The 22133-nt window shown below is 40.6% G+C and overlaps 1 protein-coding gene across 2 annotated transcripts in view; it reads right to left on the bottom strand.

The window, feature by feature from the left end:
• ZMYND12 (zinc finger MYND-type containing 12) overlaps nt 1–22133 on the bottom strand; it is a 34329-nt gene that overhangs the window by 7093 nt on the left and 5103 nt on the right. Inside the window, exons 2-7 of one of the 2 annotated variants that reach the window (XM_089894950.1) lie at nt 16365–16506; nt 15530–15737; nt 7870–8039; nt 5418–5540; nt 2808–2919; nt 1436–1581 (exon numbers count right to left, since the gene is read on the bottom strand). In XM_089894950.1, the coding sequence (XP_089751076.1) occupies nt 1436–1581; nt 2808–2919; nt 5418–5540; nt 7870–8039; nt 15530–15737; nt 16365–16506 (901 nt within the window). The remainder of the gene's footprint in view (nt 1–1435; nt 1582–2807; nt 2920–5417; nt 5541–7869; nt 8040–15529; nt 15738–16364; nt 16507–22133) is intronic. The other variant, XM_022575431.2, reaches the window with a different exon arrangement.

Genomic DNA, 22133 nt, shown 5'->3' with positions numbered 1-22133 from the left:
AACAAGACAAATAATTAAAATGCAATCGTATCTTAAATAGTGATTCATGATAAGGAAAAAAATAAAGCAGGAAGGGGAACAGGAAGCATTAATGGTGGCAGTGGGGGTTTGCCGTTTCAGACAGAGGGCAGGGAAAGCCTTACTGAAAAGCACAGCTGAGTCCAGACCTGAAGGAAGCGAGGTGCCAATCCTTAGTAGATAGAGGTGTCCCTTTTCTCTAAGGACCTCTTGCAGACCTAACACCCTTAACACACCTTGGGGGAATGACTTCCTTGAATGGAAAATGAGACCCTGAAATGTAGAAAAGAGGCTTTGTCCACTGTAAACTTGGACATACAATGGAAATGTTCCCTGTTCCCTAACCCCTCTCACCCCCAGCCCACATAGGGCCGCTGTCCCTCTTTTGTGCTCCCACAGGGCCCTGGGCTTTGCTATCACACTCTATTTTAACCCACTGACCGGGAGCTCTTCCAGGCCCTGGTATACAGTAGGTGCTTAGTAAAAGTTTGCTGATGAAAGGAAAGAAGGAAGAAAGGAAGGGAGGAAGGGAGCGGGGTAAGGACATCTTAAATTTTCCCATATCACCCACACAGAAAGACCTCCTCCAACCATCCTCCCTCCTCTCTCCCCTTGTCTGCTTTACTTTTCTTTGTAGTGCTTTTCACTCTCTGAAATTATATTACATATTTATATGTTTACTTGTTTATTGTAACTGCCCCTCCTTCAGAAAAATGTAAGTTACTTGGAAATAGGGAACTTGGCTGGTGGTTCACCACTGCACCCCCAGTCCCTAAAGCCGTGCCTTGCAAATGGTGGAACCTCAATAAATACCTGAATGAGTGGATCAGTCAATCAATAAATCAAGAACCCTGAGATATGCCACTTGCTGTCTATAAGAAATTGGGCAAGCAATGGACCCTCTCTGTGCCTTAGTTTCCTTATCTGTAAAGTGGGAATAATAAAATACCTTCTTTGTAAAGTTAGTATGAGAATTAAATGTGATAATTCATGTAAAGTACTTAGACTAGTGACTGCCACATAAAAAGCACTCAAGAACAATTACCTTTTGAATTATTATTTCTGCCTGAATCCCTCCAGCAACAGGGAACTCACTACCTGAGTATGGTTAGAGCAACTACTCCAACCCCCCAAGGACTCCCCAGAGCCCTTCCTCCCTGCAGGCTTCCCAGCACTGCCCCAGCCTCAGTTAACCTGTGCAACCCTAGGGTGGCCCCCTTGAGGGAAGAAGACAACCCCATTTCCATTGTGCAGGTTGGACTCGACACATAAGAAATGTCATGAGCATCTGAACTTTTTTGGAGTGAAGGCTTACTCTGAGGGTAAAAGCTAGTGCAGTTGGGCAAAACACAGCTGAAATCAACTAGAGGAACTTCTCCCTCCATTTTAGACATGCTTCTTTTCTAGGGGAACTTGCCTTTGAAGAATTCACCATCAGGTAGTAAAGCATGAACAGGATTTTTAGAACAAAGATTGTTTTTTGGGGGGCTTTGTCAGATGTAGATTCTCGAATCTTCAAGATTGAAGTCAGGATCTGAATGGCTTCTGCTTCCTGGGCTTCATCTGCGATGGAAAGAAAGGGAGGAAAGAAGAAACAGGCCCTAGGGCAGCTGCATCTACCCTCAAGGATAAGCACCCTGTTAGGGCACCTGTCCTTCAGGCAGTTCACCAGCTCTGCCCACCCTGTCATTATCAGAGTAACCTAAAAAAACCAAAACAAAACAAAAAACAAAACTCATTCCTACAGGTCCTAGCGTTGCCTAGCTTTCTTTCTTTCAGAGTCCTAAACTAGATCTCTTAGGTCCCCAATACAGGGAATTTGTCATGGTGGGATTTCTTGGGTCCAACTCAACTTCCATTCTATAGCAAGAGGAGGGAGCCGGGGCTTCTGGCAGCCACAGCACCTTAATTCCTCTTCCCCAAATCCAAAGATGCTTAAGCAGTAGCCTTTCTGCTTTTCCCCATGTGAGGCTAAGCTTAGAGAAAAAGACAGAAAAGACATACACTGTAATGTTAAGGTTGGCTGTCTTTGGATAGCTATGTTTTCTGAGTTTTCTACTTTAACGTGAACTGCTTTTATAATAAGAGAAAATTCAATAAAATTACTAATTTTTTGAATCTTAGCTCAAAACTTCTCCTCCAAGAAGTCTTCCCTCTTCAACACCATCCAACTGTCCTCACCTCTTCATTCTGGGACTCAGCTTGTAATATAATTTGTACTTGTAGAAGTTTTCCTTCCTTTCACATAGTTTCTGTCTCACCCACTATACTATATGTCTCTTTTGAGAAGAAACTAGATCTTCCATCTCTTTTTACGATCTCAGAGGGAATGATGCTGTACTCAGCCTTCAGCCCTTTGCTGAGCTGTGGGTAGAGAGATGAATCAGACTCAGCCCTGCCACTGAGAAGTTCACTGTCCAGTAAAGGAAGAGGATAAGGCACCAGAACAAATGAGCAATGGGACTTCCGTGTGGAGTCTGGAGGGATAACACATAAAAAATGGATGCTCTGCAGGAATCTCAGGGGGCTCTGGCAGGGTCTTTTGTTTCTCCAGATCTGTCCCTTATTAACTCCCTGCAAGGCTGTGTGTGACGCTAGGGACCTGGATTCTTCCCACCGCTGGTCAAATCTCTTTGATCCTCCTGTCTCAGTTTGCCCATTGGCAAAATGGGAAGGTGGCACTGATGTGCCCCACGACAGGCACAGCTGCTCTCCCTCTGAGGGGAAAAGTCTGTGGATCAGAAGAGATGAAGTCACTGCTCTGCTTCCTGGGGAGAACTGCCACTTACCCAAGCCAGTGTCGGTCTCAAATTGTCTGCCTAGTAGATCTACTTGTTGGGTGCGAGCCTGTGAGAGGACTTGATAGTGATTGTTCAAATATTTATTCCAGATCTCAGAGACCTGTTGGGAAAGGAGATGGTAATCAGACAAGCAAGCTGGACTTTAGCCGTTGGACCAGCCAGCTGAGAGGGCAGCACCTCTGGCCAGGCTTCCTGCCGGTCGGCAGACTCCCTCTCTCATTGTGCCTGAAGGCAGTGGGAGCCTTAGGAGCCCAAAGGTGCTTGGCCAAGGTAAGTGTGACAAGTGTTGGGCTGCAAAGGGCACACGGAGGGCTGATCTGGGGACAACCCTGGTGGGGTCTAATTACAATAGCTACCATGTGTTGAGCATATACAACTACCTTTACATCCACCCAACATCCCAATTACGGTCGTATTCTTATTACTCCCATTTCATAGATCAATAAACTGAGGTTCAGAAAAGTTAAGATCGCTCTTGACTTTTGGTAAAAGCTGCTATGTGGCACAGCCAGGATTTAAATTCAAGTCTGCCTGATTCCAAAGTTCATTTTTTTTTCAGCTGCACAACAATGCCTCTTCTTCAGAAGTGGGTCTAAAATAAGAATAAACAGTCACCGCTTGACAACCTATACCACACACAGAAATTGTTGTTTGCTAAGTAAGGTGTTATTATATGAAGATAACCAACATTTTAATATATTGGAAACAGTTTTTTAAGGAAGGTCCATACTGTTCTCCATAGTGGTTGTATCAATTTACATTCCCACCAACATTGCAAGAGGGTTTGCTTTTCTCCACACCCTCTCCAGCATTTATTGTTTGTAGATTTTTTGATGATGGCCATTCTGACCAGTATGAAGGGATACCTCATTGTCGTTTCGATTTGCATTTCTCTAATAGTTAGTGATGTTGAGCACATTTTCATGTGTTTGTTGGCCATCTGTATGTCTTCTCTGGAGAAATGTCTATTTAGGCCTTCCACCCATTTTTTTTTTTTTTTTGCGGTACTTAGGCCTCTCACTGTTGTGGCCTCTCGCGTTGTGGAGCACAGGCTCCAGATGCGCAGGCTCAGCGGCCATGGCTCACGGGCCTAGCTGCTCCGTGGCATGTGGGATCTTCCAGGACCGGGTCACGAACCCATGTCCCCTGCATCGGCAGGCGGACTCTCAACCACTGCACCACCAGGGAAGCCCCACCCATTTTTTGATTGTTTGTTTTTTTGATATTGAGCTGCATGAGCTGTTTGTATATTTTGGAGATTAATCCTTTGTCAGTTGCTTCATTTGCAAATATTTTCTCCCTTTCTGAGGGTTGTCTATGACCCAGCAATCCCACTCCTGGGCTTATATCCTGAGAAAACCATAATTCAAAAAGACACATGCACACCAATGTTCACTGCAGCACTACTTACAATAGCCAGGACATGGAAGCAACCTAAATGCCCATCAACAGCCGAATGGATAAAGAAGATGTGGTACATATATACAATGGAATATTACTCAGCCATAAAAAGGAACGAAATTGGGTCATCTGTAGGAGATGCATGCACCTAGAGACTGTCATACAGAGTGAAGTAAGTCAGAAAGAGAAAAACAAATATCGTATATTAACACATATATGTGGAATCTAAAAAAATGGTATAGATGGTCTTATTTGCAAAGCAGAAATAGAGACACAGATGTAGAGAATAAACGTAGGGATACCAAGGGGGAAGCTGGGGTGGGATGAATTGGGAGATGTGGATTGACATATATACACTATTGATACTATGTATAAATAGGTAACTAATGAGAATCTACTATAGAGCACAGGGAACTCTACTCAATGCTCTGCGGTGACCTAAATGGGAAGGAAATCCAAAAAAGAGGGGATATATGTATACATACTTCGCTGTACAGTAGAAACTAACACAACACTGTAAAGCAACTATACTCCAATAAAAATGTTTTTTTAAAAAGAGGAAAATATTGTATAGACTTGACAATCTACAATTGGAATAGATACATACTATTCTAAAAGATTTAAATTAAAACTATTTAAAATTAAAAAAAAAAAGTCTAGCACTTTAGACTCTGTCAAGGTCATCTTCTCTTGCAACTCAGCCCCAAATCATCTGAAAGTAAATATATATATATATATATATATATATATATATATATATATAAACAGTTTAAAATCTTTCACAGGTAAAGATGGACATTTTAAAGTACTTTCATGTTCTTTGATCCCTTCACAGGACCTTTCAACAATTAGTTTCGCTTAAAAACTTCATCTCCTCCTTTATCCCACACCTCGATATGCCCACATTAGCTTGCTCCTACGGATATGACAGGGTATCTGGCAGCCTATTTGGAGGGGTTTGGTTCTTAATGGCCCATAAGCTATTATTTGTTAATTGCTCTATTGATGCTAAGGACTAAACTATTTTGGTAGTGGAGAAACCGGAAGAAAAGTGGAATATATCATGAATCAAGCTATGTGATTTTGGGCAAGTCACTTCATCTGTCTGTGCCTCGAATATCTCATGAATGGTCTGACACCAGTTGTAAGATACAAGGCCTAAGTATCAAGGCTCAGCTCCCATATTCCCCAGCTCACCTTGGTGTACAATGTGTCTGCCAGGTCCAAATTTTTAAGGCCATAGAAGATATTAGCCAGGTAGAAGTAGCCTCCTGAGGTCCTGATGTGCTCTGTTCCAAATGCGCAACTGGCGAAATAAATCTATAGCAGAAGGAAGAAAGAGAGTGCTTGAGTTTTCTTTGTAAATCATATATCTTATAAAGGAGTTGTATCCAGAATCTATAAAGAACTTTTACAACAGCTCAGTTAAAACATGGGCAAAGGATCTGAACAGATAACATGTCACCAAAAAGATACACCAATAGCTAAAGCACATGAAATGATGCTCAACATTATTAGTCACTAAGGAAATGCAAAATAAAACCCACAACGAGATACATCTTCACACACACTAGAACCGCTCTAATCAAAGAGACAGAAAATAACACTTCTTGGCAAAGTTGTGGCAAAAGCGGAACTCTTGTACATGCTGGTGGGAATATAAAATGATGCAGCCTCTGTGGAAAACAGTTTGGCAGTCCTCAAAAAACTAAACATAGTTTTACCACATGACCGAGCAACTCTATTCTTAGGTACATACCCAAGAGGAATGAAGACACGTCTTCACACAAAGACTTGTACACAAATGTTCACAGCAGTATTATTCATAATAGACAAAAAATGGAAACAACCCAAATGTCCATCAACTGGTGAATGGTAAAGAAATTGTGGTATATCCAGATGATAGCGATAAAAGGAATGAAATATTGATATATAAACAACGACACGGGTGAATTTCAAAATAATTACGCTAAGTGAAAGAAGTCAGATGCAAAAGTCATCATTTATTTAATAATGATTTAATATAAATCATTCATTTATATTAAATGTCCTAAAAAGGTAAATCTAGAAAGACAGAAAGTGGGAATGAGAAATGACTGCAAATGGATATGTGGGCTCTCTTTAGGGTGAAAACTGGATTATGTTGATGGTTGCACAGCTCTAAGTTTACTAAAAATCATTGAATTGTACACTTAATTGTACATACCATTGACTTTTATGGTATGTATCAATAATGCTGTGGTTTGGTTTGGTTTTTTTTTTAAGTGAGGCTGAGCTTGATCTAATTCTTAACTATGTGACCCAGCTCAAGAGAGAGTGTGCTTCTGATTGATTTGTTGAAGGCTGTGAAGCACAGAGAGGAAACACAAATGAAGAAGTGCATTGGTCAGGCTCCTAGGTGGAAGTAGATGGCACCCTCACAAGTATCAGTATTCCCTGAGGCTAGTATAATGAAAGGATTATTTACAGAGACGTGGAAGGGGTACGGAACCAACAAGAGTTAGTGAAGCACTAGGGACTATCAGTAGCAAGAGACCGTTTACAGTCCAAACTCCTGAGAAAACCAAGGGAGAAAGCAGGGTTACCAGGGCCCAGCAAGAGCTAGAGCTGTGGAGGAAGGCTACCTGACAGGAGCCATGGCCATGAGGAACACTGGCCCTGCAGGGACTGGGCTGGTGCAGAAAGGCAGCAGAGTAAATACCCCAACCTCTCTCTCCTCCCAACTTCCACTCCTCTGCCATGCCTTTCACTCTCCAAACCCAGTGAGGCCAGAGAGCAATGGAGTCTACCGAGGTCAGCCTCCCAGGGAAGAGTAGGGCAGAGAATGCATTTGGCGTAAGGGGATATGGAGAATAACCAGCACAACAATGTTTCCAGCAAATTTAGGGGCATCGTGCAGTGGCAGGCAACCAGAGGGAGGGTTGCCCAGTGGAGAGGCTGAAGAGAGACCCAGTCTGCACGGAGACTGCAGTCTGCTTCTAACCTCATCCAAGTTTCAGGCTCAGGAACTCTTCCCTCCGGTAATATTGTCCAATACTGAAATCCTAACAGAAACCTCATGAACGTGGGAAGAACAGCTCAGTCATCACCCTCGTCAACCTATCTAACATTGGTACAGAGTTTTAGAGTTTATAAAGCACTTTCATACACCTCCAGCTCATTTAAATGTAATAACCACACTCTGTAGTAGAGACGTTCATGTTATTTATCAAAATCACAGCCAAAGTACTGCCCATGTTGGGCCCTCTTATTCATCTCTGCAATGACCCAATGAGGCAGAGACTATTTTATGATTACTGTCTTACAGGTGATGAAAGACGTTAAATAATTTATCCAAGTCTGTGTGGCTGGTGAAATGGCAGAGCTGGGACCAGGAGTAAAGCCCTGCTCTTAACCAGGATGCTCTTCTGCCTCCCTTTATCATCCCCCAAGCAATTGAGGCTTGGGAAGTGATGTGACCTGGACAAGGATGCACAGGCAGAAAGTGGAAAGTCTTGAATTCAGGTCGTTAGAATTGTGTTCTTGCTAATACTCCACCAAACAGACAGTTGTACACAGAAAGTTTCAGAGAAATGCTCAGTAAAAAGAAAACAACAACAAACAAACAGAGCTGTTCTCAGAAACAATCAGGTGTTATTAATTTGTTTACATCATTGGCCAGATGATAACGGGCTTCCTCATAGTTTTCCTTAGCCATGTAGAGAAGCCCCAGGTTCCGATGCAGTAAGGAGTGGGTGGCATGACAACATTCAGCCGATTTGAGGACTGTCCACTGCGCTTGGGATAGATACTCCTCAGCCTGGACGATCCGGCCCAGACCTGCCCAAAAGAAATAAAGATTATAATCCATATCCTAGCCAGAGAACACATGATGAAATACGAGTCATCACCTATTCACTCATTCATTCATTGACTTGAATACTTACTGACACACAAAAACTTGTACGTGAATATTCATAGCAGCCTATTCATATTAGCCAAAATATTGAAACAGCTTAAATGTTGGTCAACTGATGAGTAAATATACAAAGTATAGTCTTTCCCTATTCATGAGTGGCATATTATTCAGGCACTAAAGGAATAAAGTACTGATACATACTACAACATGGAAGAACCTTGAAAACATTATACTGAGTGAAAGAAGCCAGACACAAAAGGCCACACATTGTATGCGTTCATTAATATAAATTTTCCAGAATAGGCAAATCAGAAAGTGGATTGATTAGTAAGTGGCCCAGGACTGTAGGCATGGGAACTGAGGTATGACTGCTATTGGTATTGGGTTTCATTTTGGGGTGACAAAAATGTTCCCGAATTAGATGTGATGATGGTTGCACAATCTTGTGAATATACTAAAACCACTGAATTGTACTTTAAAGGGGAGAATTTTATGGTACATGAATTATATCTCAATTTAAAAATATATGTATATGTATATTTGATACTTTTTATGTGCCAGACCTTGTGTTAAGGGATAGGAATTCAAAGATGAATCAAAGCCATTACTCCTGAAAAATGTACAGCTTGGTTGGCGGAATGGAGACATGAAAACAAGTATATTTGTAATATAGTGTAAATGCAATGATAGTAACGTTATAAGGTTTGGAAGCGGAAGAGAGTAGGAAGTGTTTAATTCTTTGGATGGGGTAGAGAAGGACAATGGAGTGGGGAGAGGCATGGTCAGTGTTATGGACTGAATGTTTGTGTTCCCCCCAAATTCATATGTTGAAGCCCTAATCCCTAATGAGACGGTATTTTGAAGTGGGCCCCTTGGGAGGTAATTGGGTCATGAGGGTGGAGCTCTCATGAATGGGATTAGTGCCCTTATAAGAACAGACAAGAGAGAGATGATCTCTCTTTTGGCCATGTGAGGGTATAGCAAGAAAAGGCAGCTGTCTACAAGTTAGGAAGTGTGTTCTCACCAGACACCAGCTCTGTTGGCACCTTGATCATGGACTTGTAGCCACCAGAACTGTGAGAAATAAATGTTTGTTGTTTAAGCCACCCAGTCTATGGTATTTGTCATAGCAGCCAAGCTAAGATAGTCAGAAAAGTCTGAGCTAAGTTTTGAGGATGAATATAAGTTTTCTAGACAGTTAAGGGAGGGAGGGCATCTCAGGGAGAATTAACACATATGCAAAGTCATAGAGATATGAAATGGTGTGCTGTGCTTAGAGAACTATATGTTGGCCTGTGATGCTGGCGCACAAAGTATAAGGGATCAAGTGGCAGGAAATGAGGCTAAAGAGGTAGGCAGGGCACAGATCACGGAGGGCTTAGGAAGTCGTGCCAAGGAGCTTGATGCATGTGGATAAAAACTAGAGGATTTTCAGAAAGGGAGTGATAACTGGATTTAGATTTAGAAGAGTCCTCTGGCACTATGCCAAGGAGAGACCAGAAGGGAGGAGGAAAAGGAAAACACTCACTAGAAGACTTTTGAAATAGTTCAGGCATGTACTAGACCCTGAACTAAGGCAGCGAATGAAGATGGAGTATATAAAAGAGACATTCAGGAGCTAGAATGGTTATGTGGTTAACCATTTCATGTGGTTAAGCGAAAGTCACCTTTATTTCTAATATTCAGATACTCTTGACACTTAACTCTTTTTGCTTAGTTGTGAAAGAAAAAAAAAAAGGTCATGAAGAACCTAGCGTGGGAAGGGTAAGCTGTGACAAAGTGAGAGAGTGGCATGGACATACATACACTACCAAACGTAAAATAGATAGCTAGTGGGAAGCAGCCGCATAGCACAGGGAGATCAGCTCGGTAGTTTGTGACCACCTAGAGGGGTGGGATAGGGAGGGTGGGAGGGAGGGAGACGCAAGAGGGAAGGGATATGGGAACATATGTATATGTATAACTGATTCACTTTGTTATAAAGCAGAAACTAACACACCATTGTAAAGCAATTATACTCCAATAAAGATGTTAATAAAAAAAGACAAGAAAAAAAAAAAAGAAGATACGTAATAGTTTCCTGCCTACACTTGCCTCCTAGGAAGGTTGTCAGAAGTGAGCAGAAAACTACTTTGAGAACGTTCTGCAGAGCAGGAGACATGCCCTGCGTGTGAAGGGTTCTGTGTGATGGGTGCTGCAGCAGAAATGGCATCAGTAAAGGGTCAGGAGATGAAGACACGGATCCCTCACAAGTCAACCTTCTGTTCTTCTTGTGCTTCCTCCCAGGCCTACTTCACATGTAAGCATTGCTTTATTCTGGTTGTAATCATACCTCTCTGAATTACAGGAGAGGTGAGGAAGAAGCAGTCAACAAGAGGTAGCAAGTAACTGCCTGACCGATGCTCACACTAAAATGGGAAAATATTAGATCAGAATCAAGGGGCCATGGCCCATGATCCTGGCTCATGTTCCTTAAATAGGCGAGCCACATTTTCCATCTGGGTTTTGCTTAAAAAAATAAGAGCTTCAGACTGAGGCCCTATCAAATTTAAGGAAGCAAATGACTCTTAGCTAAGACATTTATCTTGGGAAACAATTGGTAGGGGGCATTGATATATATTGGAAATTTACATGTTTCGTTGTCCAGTTCTCATTTACAGAGGTATTGCTGAAAAAAGGAAGGCCCCCAGGTCAAGCTGAACCACATCTAAACAAGCATCAGTCCCAAAGGAAAAAGCCTACTTGCGAGCAAAAAACTACAAGGCTGCATATACAGAGAGCAGGGTATAATGAGGTGAGAAGAACAAGCTGTGACAAGCGGGTCAGAACTAAGATTGTGACCAGTGAGTGGGTAAGTTCAGGCATGCCCTCCAACATACAGTGCTTACCTGGAGAGGTGTAGGGATGGAGTAGAGGTAACAGAGACCTAAAGTTGCCAAAGGAAGTGAGACTACCCTGAAGGGTGACTTTCAGGGTATATGCAGTAGAGACAGAAGGGATGGCCAATTCATGGAGCAGTGGTGCTTGTCTTAAGGGTGAGACACAGCAGGCTCACACTGGGTTAGTGGCAGATCTGAGAGACATTATGGGGGAAGATTTTGCAGGACTTGCAGATGAAAGTAAAGGAGCACAGAATAAAACAGTCACAGACGATTCAAAGGTGTGGCTGTGAGGCACTCAGGGGAAGCAAAAGGAATCATTTACTGAGGGCCTGCCTTACCCTATGCCTTACACTAGGCTAGGCCATCTGCATCTGGGATTTAAGTCTGCCAACAATCCTGCAAAAGAAATATCAGAGGAGGAAACCGCGCATTCATTCAACCCTATAAACCCTATATTCATCTAATCTGTTGGGTCTCTACCACTCTGAGGGATGCTGAGTGCATGCTGGATCCCTGACCTTAAAAAGTTCACAGCTGAGCGAATTCGTTACACAATAAAGAAACAAAAAATGAAGTGATAGGAAGGAAATGGACAGAACACAGTGATCAAAAAAGGCACGGAGAAACCTACTTTGGATGATTAGGGAACACCTCTCTGAGAATGTGGCGTTTAAGCAGGTACCTGAAGGTTGAAAAGAAATCAGCCATATAAGAGGGAGAAAACAGCATTCCAGGTGGTATGTGTGAGAGCCCTAAGGTAAGAAAAAGCTTGATGACTAGGATACACGGCTAGTAAAGAGTTGGAATTTGGGCTTCCCTAGTGGCACAGTGGTTGAAAGTCCGCCTGCCGATACAGGGGACACGGGTTCATGCCCCGGTCCGGAAAGATCCCACGTGCCGCGGAGCGGCTGGGCCCGTGAGCCATGGCCGCTGGGCCTGCACGTCCCGAGCCTGTGCTCCGCAACGGGAGAGGCCACAACAGTGAGAGGCCCGCGTACCGCAAAAAAAAAAGAGTTGGAATTTATTACCTAGATTCTCCCGGTTCCAAAACACTAAAAACAGTGGGGGAGGATGAGTAAGGTGGCTCCTCCTTGAAGAGTTACTGAAAATGTCATTTCTAGTGCGTTAAAATTCCAAAGTTTTACTTTGAAAAAAAGTATGAATGCCTCTTATTTTTCCACTCCAGTCTGGAGGAATCTCTAAGGTGGGAGAGGCATGTCCACAGGGGATGTGATTTATTTAGACTTTCAAAAAGGTTGGCAAGGTTTTAAATCAGTAACTGTGGGAGTTAGAATGAAACCTTCCATTTAGACAGCACTTTTCTGCTTGCAAAGCACTTTCCTGTCCGTTATACATAAATTCATTTAAACCTCAAAACAATCCTGTGAAGAGGACTCAGATTCAACAAATGCTTACATAGTTCCCATTTAGGTGTCAGGTTCTAAGGAGTTTTTGAGTACCTTCCCTGCACTAAGTACTGTGCTGGATGTAAAGACACTCCGAGGAGAAAGAATAGACAGAGTCCCAGTTCTCCCTGAACTTATGGTCTAGTGCAGGAGAGGAACTTTAATTAAATAATGTCATAAAAAATGTTTAATTATTATCAAAGTAAGTGCCCAGAAAAAAGAAAGAGGTTTCTAAGTGGATACATAAAAAGAGACCTGACCCAATCTGGGGGCTTGGGAAAGGGTTCTAATCAGGGGGTGGTGACTCAAGCTGAGACCTGAAGGATGAATAGGAGTTAGTTAGGTGAAGGGGAGGGGAAGAGAAGTGGGGGGAGTGGCTAGAGAAGAACCTTCCAGAACAAGGAAGCATCACGGTGCTTCTGAGGAACCGAGAGAAGGCCAACACAACTGAAAGGGAGAGAGAAAAGAATGAGAGGTGAGGTGAGAGAATTCATAAAGGCTGGACCAAACAGGGACTCATAGCTTGCTTTGGGAACTTGGTCTTTATTTATTGGAGTGACTTGGTCACATTTTGTTTGGAGAACAGCTTGGAAGGAGGCCAGGGAAGATGTGCAGAGACCAGCTGGCAGGTAGTAATCCAAATAAAACATGATGGGATTTAGGCTAGGGTGACTTTTCCAAAATCCCATAGCTAGTCAGTGTCAGAGATAAAGAGAGCCTGGGCTGTATTTCCTTGTCCGGTGCTCTTCCACTAGCTTGAGAGGAGGCACAGTGCAGAATGGGGAGTCAGATCTGAGTAGGGTAAAGAGGGCATTCTTGCAGCTAAGTGGCCTGGTATGAAGTCGGAGCCCAAACCAGTGAGGAGGGGGTCCATACAGAAGAGGCATCCCAGAATAGGAGTCAGAGCCCCCAAAAGGAGAGGAGGGCATCTGCAAGGGGAAAGGATAGGATTGGAGATGGGAGGTTGGCTCATACAGGGTAACCAATTAAATATATAAATACATCAATGAAAATGGAAGCCAGCATTCTCACTGTCAGAAAAAGGAGCTATAAACATGGAATGGGAGAAAATGAGATTGAACCCTATGGATTTAAATGTACTCCTATGGACCCATGACCATATACAGATACAGATGTAGAGACGGAGATGGAGATTTAGAAATAATGCGTATATACACCTTATTATATTTACACATGTTCCCTAATTCTGTCCATTGAGAAGCCTGGGAGCAGCCATACCTCAATAGCAACGAGTATGTCCAGTGCACAACTCTTGGCTTCTAAATTCAATTTTCTGCTAAAAGAACTCAGGGCTCCTTGGAGGTATGTTCCAGAAAGCAGGAAAGTGATCAAAGAACAATGGGGAAGAATTCCCTGGCAGTACAGTGGTTAGGACTCCACACTTTCTCTGCCTAGGGCTCAGGTTCAATCCTTGGTTGAGGAACTAAGATCCCACAAGCCATGTAGCCAAAAAAAAAAGAACAATGAGGATGTGTTAAGGAGACACAGAAGCCAGTGTGATGGGCTGCCACTTGCCAAATCAAGGACAGTTTGAACATCAAATTAATGATAGTAATGGATTGTAACCCACTAAATAAAACAGGGAAACAACAGTCTATGTTGATATAAATAAATAAATGAATTCATTGAAAGTTTGTTGAGGAATGGAATATTTATATAGTTCCAAATACCTCTCTATAAAATACTTATTCATTGCAAAGAGAAGAAAGAGTAACTTTACAGAGAAGAAGCCTGGCAGACACCACCTTAATAAAGTAACTTAAATGAACATCATCAATCATGGGACAAAATAAAAACATATGCCAACTTATAGGATGGGATGAGAAGAACATAGCATCACTTCAGTGATATTCCTGCCAAAGACACATCACCTCAGTCCAGTCATGAGGAAACATCAGAGAAACTCAGATTGAAGGACATTTTGTAAAATAATTGGCCTTTAATCTTTGAAGGCGTCCAAGTCATAAAAGTCAAGGAAAGATTGAGAAACCATTCCAGAATGAAGGAGACTAAGGACACATGGCAACAAAATGAAAAGTGTGATTCTGGACTCTACCCGTTTGCTGTAAAGATGTGATTGGGACAACTGGAAAAGCTGAATGGGGTCTGCTCAGTAGATAATCATGGATGATGGTTGTATTGTGGTCATGAAGATGACGTCTCTGTAGGAAATACCTACTGAAGTAGTCAAGGCATAGGGCATCAAGTAAGCAACTCACTCTCAGATAGTTTAGGGAAAAAGTTCTTTGTACTGTATTTCCTACAGTTTTACTTTTTAAAAAGTTTTTTTTTTAATAGTGGCTGTTAAGATATAAAGTAGTAGTACAGTACCTAAAAGGCTATCGATGCTCAAAAATGTTAATTCCCCTCAAAAATGCTAATTCTCCTGTTGTAGCAACCACCATGTGTGATGTCTGTGCCCTGATCTCAGAACTGCCTCTGCCGTCCATAGGAGCAGGTTCCTATTTTCGTGTTTGAACTATGTGACCCTGACACAAAGGTAGATACAGATAGATGCCGCCGTCAACCTGAGTCAACACAATTCTTTCTTCCAGGAATTTAACATTGGAAATCAGATGCTAATTAGTTTCTATAACCCACCTTGAACCTGGAGGATATGTAAATTCAATGTAAATTCAGCTACATCTGACATTTTGGGGTAGCTGTCTTCTGCAGTAAGAATAGGGTAGAAAAATCTGGTCTGCAGAGATGGAAAATAAAGCAGATGCAGAGAGAGAAACCTAGAAACAGAGACAAGAAACAAGACCCCAAGACCCAAGAGACAGAAACAGAGACCACCAGCCTTGGTTTGTTATAGCATTCTGAGTATAGTATCTCATGAAGTCTCACTTCCCTTAGGACACCTCAGCGTCCTAATAAATTTCCTCCTTTTGCTAAGGCCAGCTAGAGTGGATTTCGTTCAGTTTTACCAAGAAGTCCATGACATCTCCTTCCCCACCTTGTGCCAAACTTTACAGCAATCCTGCTCTTCCACAAAAGGTATCTTGGTGCCACTGCCAAAGCTGGGTGTTTTGGCCACTGATATGACCCAGTATAGCACTTCTTACAGGCTCCAGGGGGTCTCAAGTCAGTTTCACTTACCAAGGCTGGCCTCGGCCAACAGCAGGTAAGCAGGTACCAGCTCTACTGAACTCAGGCCATGAACACTCATGCGGAAGCGAAGAGAGTGCAAAGCTGCTGGGACAGCATCTTCATGTTTTCCTTCAAAGATATATTTCTGGGCTACGGTGTAGCAAAATTCGATCAAATGCTTCTGTGGAAAAAAAAAACCTAGACTATCTGAGACAGTCTAAGGGTAAAAGGCAATGGTGGATATAGGTACACCTGGAGATAGGGCTAACACCTGATGACCTGCTCGAGAGCACACAGTGAGCCTGTCTGCATTGAGGCGGACATGAGGCCCAAAATAGGTGATTAAAAAGGCAAACTCTGGACTGTGAGTTCCTCAAGGTCCAGGAACAAGTATCTTCTCATCTTAGGTTGGTGCTTGGCATAAATGAGTGCTCAATATAAAATTATTAAATGATTATTATTCTTACATTTTTAATAAAATTTTAGTTTAGCAAAGCTGTAGTGTCTCAGGACAATCTAAAATGTTCTGCCTTTCTATTTGAGTTAATTTTGAAAGAAACATATTTTTCCTTCTGGAGTTATCCTGCTTCACCAATATCACTAATATTAACTAATATAATATTAACTAATATATTAACTAATATTAATATAACTAATATTCACTAATGCTGCAGGTTTTCAGTAGATATGTGGAGATCAACAATGGTATTGAGGACATAAAGACATAAAACCCAGTCTCTGCCCTCAGAGGTTATAGTTTAGTGGCCTCGCACAGTACAACCTTTTCCCTGGGCAGGTTCTCTGCACCCGTGAGTTAACCCTGCAACCGTCCTGTGAGCCTTACCTGCCGCTGCTGCAGCTGCTGCAGGCCATGCTGCCGTTCTTCCTCTGAGTTGTAGAAGGGCATGGAAGTGCGCAGGGGAATCAGGAGCTGACATATCTTCTCATGGATGCTGCCCCAATCAGCTCTTTGATGAACCACACCACTGACAACGAAAACATGGACTTCATTTTCTTTACCTTTGGCTTGACCACTGATCCTCCTGGCCCTACTGCTGGCCCAGCCCTAGAAACTAGAAAAGTAAGCCCAACACAAACCAGGCAGGGAGCCCAAAGCCATTTCCGACACAAATCGCCTTTCCTTCACGTGGTTATTGGGTGGCGGTGCAAAAACCAGGGGTGTGGGAGGATGTTGTTTCTGCAGGCAGTTATATGTTGTGGTTATTCTGCTTTTCTTCTTCATTAATGACAACAAAGACAACTTTAACTCTGCATGGGTCTAAGGTCATTTTCAAAATATCTGAACACTGAAGCTGATGAATTTAAGGGTTTTTTTCTTAGGGGAAGGCAAGAAATTTACATTTGATGAGGCTCTAGGAGACACTTGCCCTGTAATTAGTATATATACCAATTATAGGTATATATATATATATATATATATGCCAGTTATAAGTGTATATATATATATATATATATATATATATATGTTGCATGGCTTGGGAGAGCACCATTTGCATTGTCTTCTGTGCTCTAGGAGGGCCATTCACATAGAATACACTGTGAATGCCTTCCAGTCCTAGTGGTGCAGCAGGTGGTCATGAAAGTAACTGTTTAACTTTTTGAAAACAAGACAAAATCATTATTTTTTTAAGGTAAGGAAGCACGGGTGTCAAGAGTAAGTAGTTACTCTAGACCTGTACTCCAAAGCCGGTCATTTTTTAGCTCTCCAGAGGGAAGCATTGTGGCAGTTTGGTATACAGCTTTTCTGACTGTTTTATATGCATATTTAGTATTTTTTAAACACTTAATTGGACAGCACAAATATAGAACATTTGCATCACTGCAGAAAAATTCTATTGGACAGCACTCCTACAAAGAATCTACTCCCATTCTTTTTTTTTTTTTTATGGCCGTGCCACGTGGCTTGCAGGATCTTAGTTCCCCCAACCAGGGACTGAACCCACATCCTCAGTAGTGAAAGCCTGGAATCCCAACCACTGGGCCACCAGGGAATTGCCTCCTATTCCTTACATAATTGCCTCTATGAATGACTCCCAAGTCTATTACCTAATCTGACGCTTCCTCCAAATACGTTTATATAATTGATACATAATTGATATTGATATATAATTCACATACAATAAAAGTCATCCTCTTAAAGTGCACAGTTCAATGTTTTTATTATATTCATGAGGTCATATAGCCATCACCCTATCTAATTTCGGCATTTTCATCACTCAATAAAGAAACTCCATTTATTCTAGCAGGTACTCTCATTCTTCCCTCCAACCACTGTTGCCCAGGAGCCACTAATCTATTTTCTCTATGCATTTGCCTGTTCTGGACTTTGCATATAAACGGAAACAGACAATATGGCTTTTATGTCTGTATTCTTTACTACTGAATACTATTCCACTGAATGGCTATATCATTTTTTGTCTATCCATTCATCAGGCGGTAGATATTTGGGTTGTTTCCAGTTTTGGACTATTATTATTAATGAATATTTGTGTACAAGTTTTTATGCGAACATATGTTTTCAATTCTCTTGGGTACGCCTAAGAATGGAATTGCTGGGTTATACAGTAACTTTATGATTAAACTTTTGAGGACTGCCAAACTGTTTTAACATAGGTTGTACCACTTTACAATCCCACCAGTGATGTATGAGGGTTCCATTTTTTCTACATCCTCGTCAATGCTTGCTATTTTCTGTCCTTTTTTATTGTAGCCATTATAGTGTGTGTGAGGTAGTATATCATTGTGGTTTTATTTTGCATTCCCTTAATAACTAGTAATGTTGAGCATCATTTTATGTGCTTATTGGCCATTTGTATATCTTCTTTGAAGAAATGTTGATTCAAATCCTTTGCCCATTTTTTTAAACCAGGTCCTTTATCTTTTTATTTTTGAGTTTTAAGTGTTCTTTGCATATTCTGGATAATAGATCCTTAACATATATGATCCGCAAATATTTTCTCCAATTCTGTGGGTTGTCTTTTCACTTTCTTGATAGTGTGCTCTGATGCACAAAAGTTTTTCATTTTGATGGTGCCCAACTTATCTATTTTTCCTTTGGTTCCTTGTGCTTTCAGTGTCATATCTAAGAACTGTTCCCTAATCCAAGATCACACAGATTTACAACTATGTTTCCTTTGAAAAGTTTTATGTTTTTAGCTCTTATATTTAAGTCTTTTTGAACATGGTGTAACGTAGGGGTCCAAATTCTTCTTTTGCATATGGATATCCAGTTATCCCTGCACCATTTGGAAGTGACCATTCTTTTCTTAATTAAATGGTCCTGGCACCCTTGTTGAAAATCAATTGACCATACAATTAATCTACAACTAAGGAGACAAAAATATACAATGGAGAAAAGACAGTCTCTTCAAAAAGTGGTGCTGGGAAAATTGGACAGCTACATGTAAAAGAACATTCTCTAACAAACACCATATACAAAAATAAACTCAAAATGTATGTAAGACCAGAAACCATAAAACTCCTAGAGGAAAACATAGGCAGGAACACTCTCTGACATAAATCACAGCAATATTTTTTTGGATCTGTCACCTAAAGCAAGGGAAATAAAAGCAAAAATAAACAAATGGGGCCTAATTAAACTTAAAAGGTTTTGCACAGCAAAGGAAACCACTGACAAAATGAAAAGACAACCTACTGAATGGGAGAAAATATTTGCAAATGATATGACCATCATATATAATCCATCATATATAAATAGCTCATACAACTCAACATCAAAAAAACCAACAATCCAATTAAAAAATAGGAAGAAGAACTGAGTAGACAGTTCTTTCCATAAAAGGCATGTAGATGGCCAATAGGCACATGAAAAGATGCTCAACATCACTAATCATCAGCTAAGTGCAAATCAAAACCACAATGGCTATCATCAAAAAAGAACACAAGTAAATGTTGGATGCAGAGAAAAGGGAACCCTCATACACTGTTGGGGGAAATGTAAATTGGTGCAGCCACTGTAGAAGACAGTATGAAGGATTCTCAAAAAACTAAAAATAGAATTACCATATGACCCAGCAATTCCACTCCTGGGTATATAGCCAAAAAAAACCCCAAAAACATTCATTTGAAAAGATACATGAACCCCAATATTCATAGCAGCACTATTTTTGGCTATATACAACTGCCAAGATATGGAAGCAACCTAAGTGTCCATCATCACATGAATGGATAAAGAAGATGTGACATACACACACACACACACACACACACACACACACTGGAATACTACTAAGATAAAATGAATGAAATTTTGCCATGCAGCAACATGGATGGACTTGGAGGGTATTATGCTAAGTGAAACAAGTCAGACAGAGAAAGGCAAATACTGTAATGATATCACTTATATGTGGAATCTAAAAATTACAACAAATTAGTGACTATAACAAAAAAGAAGCAGACTCATTGATATAGAGAACAAACTAGTGGTTACCAGTAGGGAGAGGGGCAATATAGGGGTATAGGGTTAAGAGGTAAAAAATACTATGTATAAAATAAGTTACAGGGATATATTGTACAACATGGAGAATATAGCCATATTTTATAATAACTATAAATGTAATATAACCTGTATTTCAATTTTTAAAAACTGCAAAGAAAAAGGAAATCAATTGGCTATAGATGTATGTGCTTATTTTTGGACTCTCAATTCTATTCCATCAATCTATAGGTCTATCCTTATTCCAGTACCACACTATCTTTATTACTGTAGCTTTGTAGTAAATTTTGAAATTGAGAAATGTGAGTTCTCCAACTTTGCTCTTTTTTGAGATTTTTTTAGCTATTCTGGGTCCCTTTCATTTTCATATGAATTTTAGGATCAGAGTGTCCATTCATGCAAAAATGACAATTGGAATTTTTACAGGGATTGCATTGAATCTGCAGATCAAACTGTTTCATATTAAGTCTCCCAGTCTGTGAATATGAAATATCTTTCCACTTATTTAGGTTTTCTTTAATTTTGTTCAACAATATTTTGTATCTTTCCAGTGTATAAGTCTTGTACTTCTATGGTTGTTCCTTTATTTAAAGTGCTATTGTAAATGGAATAGCTGTCTTAATTTCATTTTTAGATTGCTCATTGCTAGCATACAGAAATATAACTGATTTTTGCATATTTATCTTGTATATCCTGTAACCTTGCTGAATTCACTTATTAGCTCTAATAGTTTTTTTGTGGGTTCTTTAGGGGTTTCTCTATATAAGATCATGTCATCTGTGAATAGAGGTACTTTTACTCCTTCTTTTCCAAGCTGGATGCTTTTTATTTCATTGTCTTCCCTAATTGCCCCAACTAGAACCTCTAGTACAACGTTGAATAGAAGTGGTGAAAGTGACATTCTTGCCTCATTTCTGATTTTACAGGGGAAAGATTTTATAGACTTTGACTATTAAGTATGATGCTAATGTTGTGTTTCTCTATGGTTCTTTCATAGATACTCTTTACCAGGTTATAGAAATTCCTTTCTATTCCTACTTTGTTAAGTATTTTTATCCTGAAGGGTGTTGGATGTTGCCAAATGCTTTTTCTGTATCTATTGAGATGATTATATGATTTTTTTCTTTATCCTATTAAGATGATGTTTTATATTGATTGATATTCATATGTTGAACCAACCTTGAATTCCTGGGAGAAATTCCATTTGGTCGTGATATATAATTCTTTTTATATTCTGCTGGATTTGGTCTGCTAGTATTTTGTTAAGGATTTCTGCATCTATATTCATAAGGGATATTGGTCTGTAGTTTCCTTTTGATGTTTTTCTCTGGTTTTGGTGTTAGGATAATATTGGCCTCATAAAAAGTTGGGAACTCTTCCCTCTTCTTCTATTTTCTGGAAGAGTTTGTGAAGAATTGTTAAGTCTTCTTTAAATATTTGACAGAGTTCACCAGTGAAATCCTCCTGGGCTTTTCTTTGTGAAAAGTTTTTTGATTACTTAGCTAAATCTCTTTATTTATAGACCTACTCAGATATTCTACTTCTTCTTGAGTAGTTTTGGTAGTTTGTGTCTTATTAGGAATATATTTCATCTAGGACTTCAAATTTGTTGGCATACAATTGTACATAGTATTCTCTTATAATCCCTTTTATTTCTGTAAAGTTGGTAGCAATGTCTCCACTTTCATTTTCTTTTTTTAAATATTTACTTATTTATTTATTTGGCTGAGCCGGGTCGTAGTTGTGGCATGCAGGATCTTCGTTGAGGCATGCGGGATCTTTCATTGCAGCACACAGGATCTTTAGTTGCAGCATGTGAACTCTTAGTTGCGGCATGTGGGATCTAGTTCCCTGACCAGGGATCGAACCAGGGCCTGCTGCATTGGGAGCGCAGAGCCTTAGCCACTGGACCACAAGGGAAGTCCCTCCACTTCCATTTTCTGATTTTAGTAACTTGAGTCTTCTTTTCTGGGTCAGTCTAGCTAAATTTTTGTCAATTTCGATCTTTTTAAAGAAACAACTTTTGGTTTTGTTGATTCTTTGTATTGTTTTCCTATTCTTTATTTATCTCTGCTGTAACCTTCACTATTTCCCTCCTGCTAGCTTTGGGTTGAGTTTGCTCTTCTTTCTCTACTC

This window comes from Delphinapterus leucas, chromosome 1 (genome assembly GCF_059928025.1).
Source record: "Delphinapterus leucas isolate spDelLeu-1000000601 "Yukka" chromosome 1, BTC_Dleu_Yukka2, whole genome shotgun sequence".
Classification (NCBI taxonomy): Eukaryota; Metazoa; Chordata; class Mammalia; order Artiodactyla; family Monodontidae; genus Delphinapterus; species Delphinapterus leucas.
This window is presented reverse-complemented; position numbering and strand designations above follow the sequence as displayed.